The sequence below is a fragment of the Medicago sativa genome, chromosome 8, assembly GCF_051527215.1.
Source record: "Medicago sativa cultivar Bolivia chromosome 8, Bolivia_mono, whole genome shotgun sequence".
Lineage (NCBI taxonomy): Eukaryota > Viridiplantae > Streptophyta > Magnoliopsida > Fabales > Fabaceae > Medicago > Medicago sativa.
In genome coordinates, this window is record NC_140756.1 from 53,167,698 (window position 1) to 53,177,737 (window position 10,040).

General features: G+C 32.0%; 2 protein-coding genes across 2 annotated transcripts; one reads left to right on the forward strand and one right to left on the reverse strand.

The window, feature by feature from the left end:
• The first annotated feature begins 1,977 nt into the window (after positions 1-1,977).
• On the forward strand, positions 1,978-5,007 carry LOC146899486 (large ribosomal subunit protein eL34-like). Its single transcript, XM_085737798.1, has 4 exons — positions 1,978-2,085; positions 2,183-2,262; positions 4,204-4,313; positions 4,676-5,007. Exons 1-4 carry the CDS (start codon positions 2,007-2,009, stop codon positions 4,767-4,769), a joined length of 363 nt encoding a protein of 120 aa, XP_085593924.1. The 5' UTR covers positions 1,978-2,006; the 3' UTR covers positions 4,770-5,007.
• Positions 5,008-5,904: 897 nt separating this feature from the next.
• On the reverse strand, positions 5,905-9,612 carry LOC146899487 (protein FEZ-like). The gene is made up of 3 exons (XM_085737799.1): positions 9,085-9,612; positions 7,518-7,822; positions 5,905-6,904 (listed from the first exon to the last, which is right to left on the reverse strand). The coding sequence occupies exons 1-3, from the start codon at positions 9,266-9,268 to the stop codon at positions 6,197-6,199; spliced, it is 1,197 nt and encodes a 398-aa protein (XP_085593925.1). The 5' UTR covers positions 9,269-9,612; the 3' UTR covers positions 5,905-6,196.
• Positions 9,613-10,040: the final 428 nt, after the last annotated feature.

The window sequence follows — 10,040 nt, forward strand, 5'->3', positions numbered from 1 at the left end:
GGACAAAAAACATCTCCACAACCAAACTGATTCAAATCAAGCGATGTTTCCCCCAAAAAACACAAAGCCATGTGGGAAAAAATATTGGTCGAAAAAAAGAAACGAAACCACCGGAATTGAAGATGACCAGGAGAAATCGAGCAAAATTGGCTTAAGTCTTTTGTAAGAGTATGGATTTTTTTTTTTTAAGGAAGTTATTGATTTCTTTTGAGTGGAGAGAGTTGCCATCTCATCATCAATACTAGACCACGACCGTGCGATGCACGTGTTTATTTCGATTTTCATATATAAACATCGATTGATTATATTATAAGTTGTCGACATGTTTTAATGTATTATATATAAGATTTTAATAAAGACTACAATGAGCAAATTAAATAGTTCAAAATACACATTAAAGGAAAACAATTACCGTATAAAGGGGAAGAAATGGATGAAAACCGCAGACTTTTGGGTTTAGATTGCGAAGGAGAAAAAATGGTTCAAAACCGTTTGGAAAGAAAGGAAAAAGAATTTTTGAAAAGGGAGTTTAATATTGGATATCATGTAGTGGAAGACAAATGATATTACAAAAAAAGCAAGTGGCTTGGTGGTCAAAATGCTTTGAGGTAAACCAACATTGCCCAAATGTAGGCATGGGTTCGAATCTTGGGAGAGAATTTTTTTCATAAATATTTTTCAAACCCCTCAAAAAAGGTGGGATTAGGGTTAATGAGTACGCATTTTAACATTTATATATACTAGACTTTTGACCCGTGCGTTGTACGTGTTTTCTCGACTATAATAGACAAAAAAAAATAAGGATGTCAAAAAAAATAAAAAAGTGTAAAATTCTTGACAAAAAAAAGTATAAAATAGAAGGATCATACGTGATAAAAAAGGCAAGATGGGAGAGAATTTTTTTCATAAATATTTTTCAAACCCCTCGAAAAAGGTGGGATTAGGGTTAATGAGTACCGTTTAACATTTATATATACTAGACTTTTGACCCGTGCGTTGTACGGGTTTTCTCGACTATAATAGAGACAAAAAATAAGGATGTCAAAAAAAATAAAAAAAAGTGTAAAATTCTTGACAAAAAAAAGTATAAAATAGAAGGATCATACGTGATAAAAAAGACAAGAGGATATGAATGAAATTGGTGTGCAATGCATATTTTTAGATGAAATTTGTTAGGTTAAATAATTGCAAACCTAATAAAGCAAATGTGCGGGAAAAAATTAGGTTAAGTTGCTTTGCGAGACGTAACAAAATTAATAAATAAGGATTAAGATTAAAATTTTATGAAAAAAATAAGGGTTAATTATGTTTCTAGTCCCTATAAAATAGCGACCTTGTAAGTTTAGTCCCTACTTAATTTTAATAGCATTTTTAGTCCCTATAAAAAAAATTTACTTATTATTTTAGTCCCCGCTAAAACAAAGATTGATTAATTATCCTTAAACTCTTAAATTTTTGAACGATTTTTTTGAGACAAGATTAGAACACTATGAAATGTTCGTTTACTAAAATTTAGAATTTTCGACATGAAATGAATTAAATATGAATTTTTTAAAACGACAAAAGTTAAAGATAAAAAGTAATAAAATCTGGATGTAGAAATCAAATTTTGCGATAATTTTTTGCGGACGAACTTTTAGTAATGTTCTAAACATGTCTCGCAAAAAAATTGTTCAAAAATTTAAGAGTTTAAGCATAAATTAAACAAATTTGAATTGAGTAGGGACTAATACGCGGAAAAACAAAATTAGGGACTAAAAATGCTATTAAAATTAAGTAGGAAAAACTTACAAGGTCATTTATTTTATAGGGACTAGAAACATAATTAACCCAAAAATAAATAAATTATGATTTGGGCATTTTAGTGTAAAGTGACACATGTTCGATTTATGACCGTCCAAGTCTCATAAAAGACTAGAGCCCTTAGATCTAGGTCACGTTGAAGCCTACTTTTTATACTTCTCATACATCATCCTTGCTGAAAGAAGAAGAAGAAGAAGAAGAAAATGGTTCAGAGGCTTACCTACCGCAGGCGCCACAGCTACGCCACCAAATCCAACCAACATAGGGTTGTCAAAACACCCGGTAACTAACCTCTCTTCTCTTCACTTTCTTGTCGTTTACTAAGCGAGGCTCATTATTACGACGTGTCGTTTAATCTAATTGGATTTGTTGAATGCAGGTGGTAAACTTGTTTATCAGACAACTAAGAAGAGAGCTAGTGGACCAAAATGCCCTGTTACTGGAAAGAGGATTCAAGGGGTATGTCTGTCCTTTTCATTTCTTCTGATCTGGAAAACTTGTTTGTTTAATTAGTTAATTGATTTTCATTATTGTAATTGCAAAATGCTCCAAGATATGCTCTGATGGTAAATATTACCAAGATTAAATGCACTGTCGGTGTAAACTAGTTTTACTCTAATGTTCAGTGAGAAAGCAATAATTTGCCGTTATGTTTTAGAATGGGGGTTTGAAGTGTTGTTATGTAGCAATATGACGAGTTCTCATTGGATTTCGGTGTGAAATTAATTTACGGCAACAATGCATCTCCCTTAAACTCAAGCTAATACTATAGGTGGTCGAGTTGTGAGGTTGTAAATTCATTGTAATAGTCTAACGGAGTGTTTTGATGGAGGGTTTAAGACAGGAAGGGAATGGATGACTTTTCATTTTGAAATCACTTTTTTTAAAAATTGAAATAATAACATAATAAATGATCATATAATACTTTAATCAAATTTAGTTTATTTAAAAAAAAAAATCTCATATTGTCTGTAATTTAAAAGGAAAATAAGTCCTCCATTCCATTCCTAAAAAAAATCTCATATTGTCAGTAGCGCACTGTTGCGTTAATTGCGGCGAAATTGTGGGACCAAACCGCTATGGCTTCCACTATAAGGGTTTCGGGGAGAAATTCCTCAATTTTTTTTTAAGAGTATAAATGTCATTTTGAACCCTTTTAAGGGTAATGTTATGTTCTTGCTCACAGACAATTGTTATGTTCTTCCTCCTTTTAGTTCAATTCTGTTATGTTATTATTCCCTTTTTAAGTTTTATTGCTTTGAGTATTTATGCTTACTTTGTACACTGGTTTTTAGTCATTGCAATAGTGGTTATCCCTCTATCCGCTATACCGCTATAGCATGTTAGGGGGTCGCTGCTACGCGACACTATTTGGGATTAACAAAAGAAAAAGAAAACTAGTACTGGATGTAATGGTGGACTGTAGACGGAGTTGATCATTATAATGTCCTGTCTTTGAAATTGTATTTTGTGGAGCTGGTACAGAATCGGTCTGCAACTTCTTTCTTTTGAATTTAAGCTAAAATGTTGATTTGTGCAACACTTTATTATAGCTGGTCTATTTAATTGCTATGTCATTTGTATGTTGGTTTATGTATAGAATAAAATACCAGACACTCTAATCACATAAATTGAGTGAGTTAAGTAGTTTAATGGTTTATGTATAGAATAAAATAATAAAATACCAGACACTCTAATCACATAAATTGATTGAGTTAAGTAGTTTAATCGACTAGAATAATGAAATTTGGTTGCATCGTCTCTGTAGGATTTGCTGATACTCTTTTGCATATATTTATTTATTTATCAAGGTTGTTAAAGGTTTTGCCTAGCCTTGAGGTGACAATTGCTAACAACGATTCATCTTACTAAAGAAAGGTCTCAACACTATTAGAAAAATAACAGTAAAACAGGTTATTATTTTGCACTTTTTTGTTGTTATTAACTAATAAAAAATTACATTACATGTATTATAGGATAAAGATGTATAATATTCTAATTACAAATGTCCTAAGCTGCTTGATGTTAAGAGTCCCAAAGTTTGACAAGTACTTATTTTAAAACATCATAACAAGTTTACATGCTCCGTACCAGTCAAGTTAGATGGCTTGTCTGTCAAATTATCTCACTTTACCCAGAAAAGGCAGTCCTAATCCCTTGTGGTTGCCTTGTATAAGTCCTTCATGCATGCCTTTTAGTGCCTTTAACTCCTCTGTTTTTAACCTAATAACCTAACTTGGTGATTGTTTTATTTAAGTGTATTTACGCCACATTGATACTTTTGGGCACTAGTTATTGCTTTTGCATTACTCAGGCGTGTTTTTAATAGTAATTGGTGAAATACGTAACAATGGTTTGAGTCATGAGGTTACAATGCTTATTAACGCTTTACAATCGCAGATTCCACATCTAAGACCCACTGAGTACAAGAGATCTAGGTTACCTAGAAACAGGAGGACTGTGAATCGTGCCTATGGTGGTGTTTTATCTGGAGGTGCTGTTAGAGAAAGGTTTGTTCTGCTTACCTTTTTTGGTTTATATCTTGTATAATTTTCTTGATCTACGTTAATGTACTCCCTCCATTTCAAAATGAATGTCGTTTAAGATTTTTATACACATATTAAGAAATCCAATGATTAGAAGAAAGGGAATAGTAATTTTACCAAATCATCCCTATCAACTATTGTAAATACAAAGTAAAAGTAATGTTTTGGAAGTAGTGTATATAGGGGTACAATTGGAAAGACGTGATTAATATTTCATTGGAAATCTAAAGTGACACTCTTTTTGAAACGGAGGGAGTATTATTTTTTGTATCTTACATATTAGAAAAATACGTTGACATTGCTTAATCATGTCTCTGGTTTTGTAGAATCATCCGTGCTTTCTTGGTTGAAGAGCAAAAGATCGTCAAGAAAGTCTTGAAGATCCAAAAGACAAAGGAAAAGCAAGCTTTGAAGGGTTGAGTTTAATTAAACGAGATAAAGATCTTTTTGGAGGAGTATTAGGTTTGAGTGATTATAGTAAAAGCACAAAATTTATTAGAGCTGTTCTCTTGTTAGTTTTGTGCTTATTTGGCTTCTTTGAACTCATTCTAGTGCAACTGTTAGCTATCCATTGTGATACAGTTTTGTTTGTATCAATTTCTCTTGATGGTTTACTTTTCATGTTTTTCTCTAAATATATGTTTGTACTTGTCGTCTATTCTTACTGCAATTTTACTGCTGAAAATACCATTAATTTTGTAGCCTGAAATGAAAAGTTTTTCAATACCAGTAGCTTTTGGGAAGCACAAGGCTAGAATCTTTTGAGATGCATTGCTAGTTTGGACCATTTTTGTATGAAGGTTGTGATGTGGGTATAAAATAAATGAGGGCATTGGATTTTGATTTGCAAATTGGAAATCAATCTTTTGGATGTTGAAACCAGTTGTACTGAAATTATTTAGTGCATGTTTGAAATCACATGAACTGACGAAGTTACGGTGTCACTGGTTTTCTATATATTGGTTTCCTTTTTCTAATACATACACGGTGGATTCTACACCCGAATATGCAGTTTAGTATAAAGAACCGTCGAATAGTGGCTATAACATTGCGTAGCATAATTTAAACAAATAACCTTTATTTGGGAGTTGTGATTGGCAGCACTGATGCCTGATTTGATTCAATTATTGGAACCAATTTGTATGAATTTTACAACCTACCAACTTTAAAATTTTATACTAGCGTTCAGGTTTTAGGGGGAACTCTCCAACTGGAGTTTGCAATATTTTTATGATATTTGATTTTATAATGAGAACTAATTTTGGTTTAAGAATCAATTTTAAGCAGAATGAACTATATTTTTTTTATTATGTAGTTTAATGACTAAAAATTCACTTTTTAAAGTGAGTAAGTGACGTGTCAGGGTTCGAAACCCCGCCAAAACACACATACTTAATACACACATTAAACGTTAGAATGGACGACAGTGGTCAACACATGTACAGTACAAGTCGAAGATGAGGTCTTCTTCCTAGTTATATGTTTTGTAAATTACCGTCATTGATTCGCTTTATCTCTTTTCATTTTCTTTTGAAATTTAACATTACTTCCAAAATTCTATTCTACAAACTCTTGCATTCGCATCACTTCTCAAGTAACATGAAGTTCAAAGTCTCAAGAAATACAAAAATCTACAAGCATATAAATAGTACATAAATCTAAGTTAAAAAAACGTTAAACTTACTACTCTAGTTCTAGTTCCTATCAAAAGTTACTCCTAAGTAGACAACTCAATTGGTAAACTAAAGAACCGATTCTAATCGAAGTTCAAACGTTAAAACTAACATAACTACGAATTTGCTAACAAATAAACGACCTCAATGACTTCTAGTTTAATAAATTAAACCCTAAGTATAACACTTGGTAGTAGAATAACTAGAGGGTTCATCAGAAGTACAAGAGGAAGTATCCCAAACAAGACTTGATGACTTCCATGCATCACCAATATTGAGAGGCACACTGAATGGGAATCCAATGGGTCGAACCGTATCCAACTCTTGTTGATCATCAACACGAGGCACGTTCGCATTAGGAATGTTAGCCATTAATGGATACTCATTATTGTAATGGTCTTGTAAATTACCAATGTAGTTTGAAGTTGTTACTTCAGATGACATACCTAATAGCAAGGAAGAAAAATCCATTGAAGTTTTGTTACAAGATGTTTCAAGAGGAGATGAGAATACTAAACCAGTGCTAAGGTTAAGATCTTGATCATTTGAAATTGGTAACCGGTATAAGGGTTTGTAAATCAATGGATCAATAATTGGATTATTATAAGATGGAACATCTAAGGGACAAAGTGTAGTACTACTAGAAGGGGTTAAGTGTTGTGTTAGGTTATTGTGGTTATTAGTAGTAGTACTAGAGTGACTTGCAAAGCTAGGTTTCTTTGTTATCATCATGTTTGAGGAACAAAATTGGTTGTGGTTTGCATCATTTGTTAGAACATTGGAGGTTGATGTTTCAAGTAAAGGTGGGACCCATGAGTGAGAGAGAGCTCTTTGAGCTGTAGCATTGGTTTTCTTGAATATCCTGCATATTGCCCAAGATTCCTACAAGTTGAATAGCATTTAATATTAGCCAGTCAAACACTTCAAAAATGAAGTTATATATAGAATATAATATAATGTAATTATTTTTTTAACAAGTGGAACTCAAATCAAATGTATCATATCATTTGACCGGTAAAACAATCGGGTCATTTTGGATCGGCACGTTTGATCATATTAAGTATATTTTTTAACCCTAATTTCTTATATATCTATTCAACATCTCATTTTATCTATATCTCTTACTTTCTGTCATATCATCAAATTATCATATTTATCACATCACTCTATTTTAAGGGTGTAGACACCCACATGTGGTGCACACAAAAAATTAGGCTTAGTCCAGCTCAATCCGACTAAGTGCATTTTAGGTTAGACCAAATAATCCAAATACCATAACTTTACTGATTACTCATCTTATACTATAACCTACTTGATTATTTGTCAAATGTGTCACAATTTTATATATATTTTTATATTTTATTATGCTCTAAACATATAATTTTTTTTTTAACAAGGCTCTAAACATATACTTAATATCCATTCTAACAAGATCTATAAAATGATACCAACAAGTTCAAACTAAATATAGATTTGGGAAGTAAATTTTACTTACATTGGCCGGAATGGTCTTGTCTACATATTTCTTTGGAGATGATGATGAATCTATGAGAGAAGGTAGTCTAAACTCATGCATCATCCAATCAGTTTTGACTCCTTTGGCAGCTCTGCCTTTGTAAAAAACTAAGGATTTTTTCAAGCCAATACACTTAGAACCCTCTGAGGAATAAATAGGTCTGTCTGTTCCTGTTGCTTTCCAAAACCCAGCTCTTGTTACCCTATTAGGTCTTGCACTGTTCCTGTACTTTCTGTCTCTTGGACAATAGAAATACCACTCTTTCTCCCCTGTACTTGCCAACTCTATACACAAAATATCAGAACCATAAAATTAATTTGTTAATTAGTACATAGATATCAAAATGTTGATAACAAAAAAAGTACCTATAGTACGATGTTCGGATAAACAATTTAATTAAGCGCTTGTAGCATAAATACTTGTGATTTTTTTTTTTAATGACAAATATATATATATGCTAATAAAAAGAAATCAAAATACAAGAGTAACAAATGTAACAAGAACTCAAAAAACAAGCAATATATATAGCATAACACTTGTGTGTGTGTGTGTCTATATATATATATATATATATATATATATATACATATATATATATATATATTATATTATATTATAACAAAAGATATAATAAAATCAAACTGGGTTTTTTTTATAAGCTATAAACTGTTTAGCTATTCTGAAGAGTTTATGTAATTAAGCTTAAAATCAAGGTTATCAAAATCGGGACTTTACTTCAAGTCGAAAGGGAGTAGCAAAATCGGGACTCGCAAAATCGCAATCAAAATCGAAGGATTTTACTCAAGGACTTTTGTAGAATCGATGTAGGATAGCAAAATTGGGACTCGTAAAATCGCGGTCAAAATTGAGGATTCTACCAAAACAAAAATAATTTTAAATATATGTTATAAATTGCATATAGTCATAAATGACTAAAGTTCAAAATCCACAAAAATACATATACATAAATGTGGGGGAAGTGAAGAAATGAAAATTTTTGGCCTTTTGGGTATTTATAGAACGGGTCATGGATTCAAATCGGGTCAATTTACGAACCAGGTCAAAATCGACCCTTATCAAAAAAATGAACAAAATCCTTCAAAATCCATCAAAATCCTACGATTTTGAATGGATTTCACGATTTTGTGCGATTTTGTACGATTTTGATAGGATTTTGCCTCGTTTTTGGGACTTTGCTATGGATTTGAGTCGTGGAAGCTACGCAAAGTCGCAAAAACCAGGATTTTGAGACTTAAGTCGGGTTTTTGATAACAATGCTTAAAATAACCTATGTCCATGTCTTAAATTGTTTGCACAAGCTCTTCTAAATAGTTTCATATATAAGTGTTTATACTACTAGATAAACTCAAATAAATCAATGGAAAGAGGCTCTAAATATATGTATGTTACACATCTAGGTAAGGGATACATTTAAGGTTGACTTGATGTGGTTGATGTGAGAGAGTTAAAAAGTAAAGTGATAAACACATCTAGGGTAATAATGCATAGTTAATATATTAGTAAATCACTATTATACGAGTCTTACTTGGTAGATCCCATGGATCAAATTTATAAATATCAAGCTGCTTGATGAGCTCAATAGCAAGAGGGCGTTGCTGAATCTTTTTCTTTAGGTAAAATCCAACAAGTTCTTCATCAGTTGGATGAAACCTAAACCCTGGAAGCATAACCTCTTCAAGTTTCTCACAAGTACCATTTCTCTCTTCCATATCCTAAACTATTTTCTTCTAAGAGTCAAAGACTAACCTTATAATAAAAGAGAGAGTGGAATATATTTTCAAAATTCAATGAAATCAAGGTTTAAAGCTTTGAATTAAAAACCCTAAAAGAAGTGCATGTGAGAGTTGTTGATGAAAAAGAAATGAAAGAGAAAGAGAAAGTTGGTGAGAGTGAAGTTCACTCAATGTGTGAAGTGATTATATGCTTCCTTAGAAGGGATCTGACACCGAAGGTTTAGCCGTCTTTAAAGGATTGTGTGTTTTGCGAGGATCACGTAGGTTTAGTTTTGCTCATATACACAAAAAAATTAAGGGCAAGGCTCTTAAAAAGAGAACATCTACCAAGGAGGTAATGGTAGTCTTTTTAATGAAGAGATGATTGGATCTTCATTTCTTTGACCTCAAGGACTTCTTATATATCCCACACTCCCTCCATTTCCAAATAACTCACTATCATTTCAATATATGTATACATATAAATTAAGAAAAGTAATAAATAATTTGTTGATTAAAACAAAATTGGCCTTTATATGTTTTAAGAAGTTAAATTAGTCCATCCAAATTGTTACCGAGGAGAATCAAACCCGAGATTTTAAAAGAGAAGTACACTCGCAGATCTCAAGCTAATACAACCAGATCGCCTCAAGTGGGTTTTATTGGATTATGCAAGGTTTTATTTCTATTTTTAACAAGACAAAATGAAATCATATATCACCAAAAAAATTCTATTTAGCACAAAGAGTGCAAAGGAGAACACATAGTA

What these genes read in the sequence shown, in the direction of transcription:
- LOC146899486 (XM_085737798.1), top strand. Translation starts at nt 2,007, where the DNA reads ATGGTTCAGAGGCTTACCTACCGCAGGCGCCACAGCTACGCCACCAAA. An exon ending in TAGGGTTGTCAAAACACCCG is followed by an intron (nt 2,086 to 2,182) that starts GTAACTAACCTC and finishes TGTTGAATGCAG; the next exon opens with GTGGTAAACTTGTTTATCAG. An exon ending in CTGGAAAGAGGATTCAAGGG is followed by an intron (nt 2,263 to 4,203) that starts GTATGTCTGTCC and finishes TTACAATCGCAG; the next exon opens with ATTCCACATCTAAGACCCAC.
- LOC146899487 (XM_085737799.1), bottom strand. Translation starts at nt 9,268, where the DNA reads ATGGAAGAGAGAAATGGTACTTGTGAGAAACTTGAAGAGGTTATGCTT. An exon ending in TGATCCATGGGATCTACCAA is followed by an intron (nt 7,823 to 9,084) that starts GTAAGACTCGTA and finishes TTTTGTGTATAG; the next exon opens with AGTTGGCAAGTACAGGGGAG. An exon ending in ACAAGACCATTCCGGCCAAT is followed by an intron (nt 6,905 to 7,517) that starts GTAAGTAAAATT and finishes TTCAACTTGTAG; the next exon opens with GAATCTTGGGCAATATGCAG.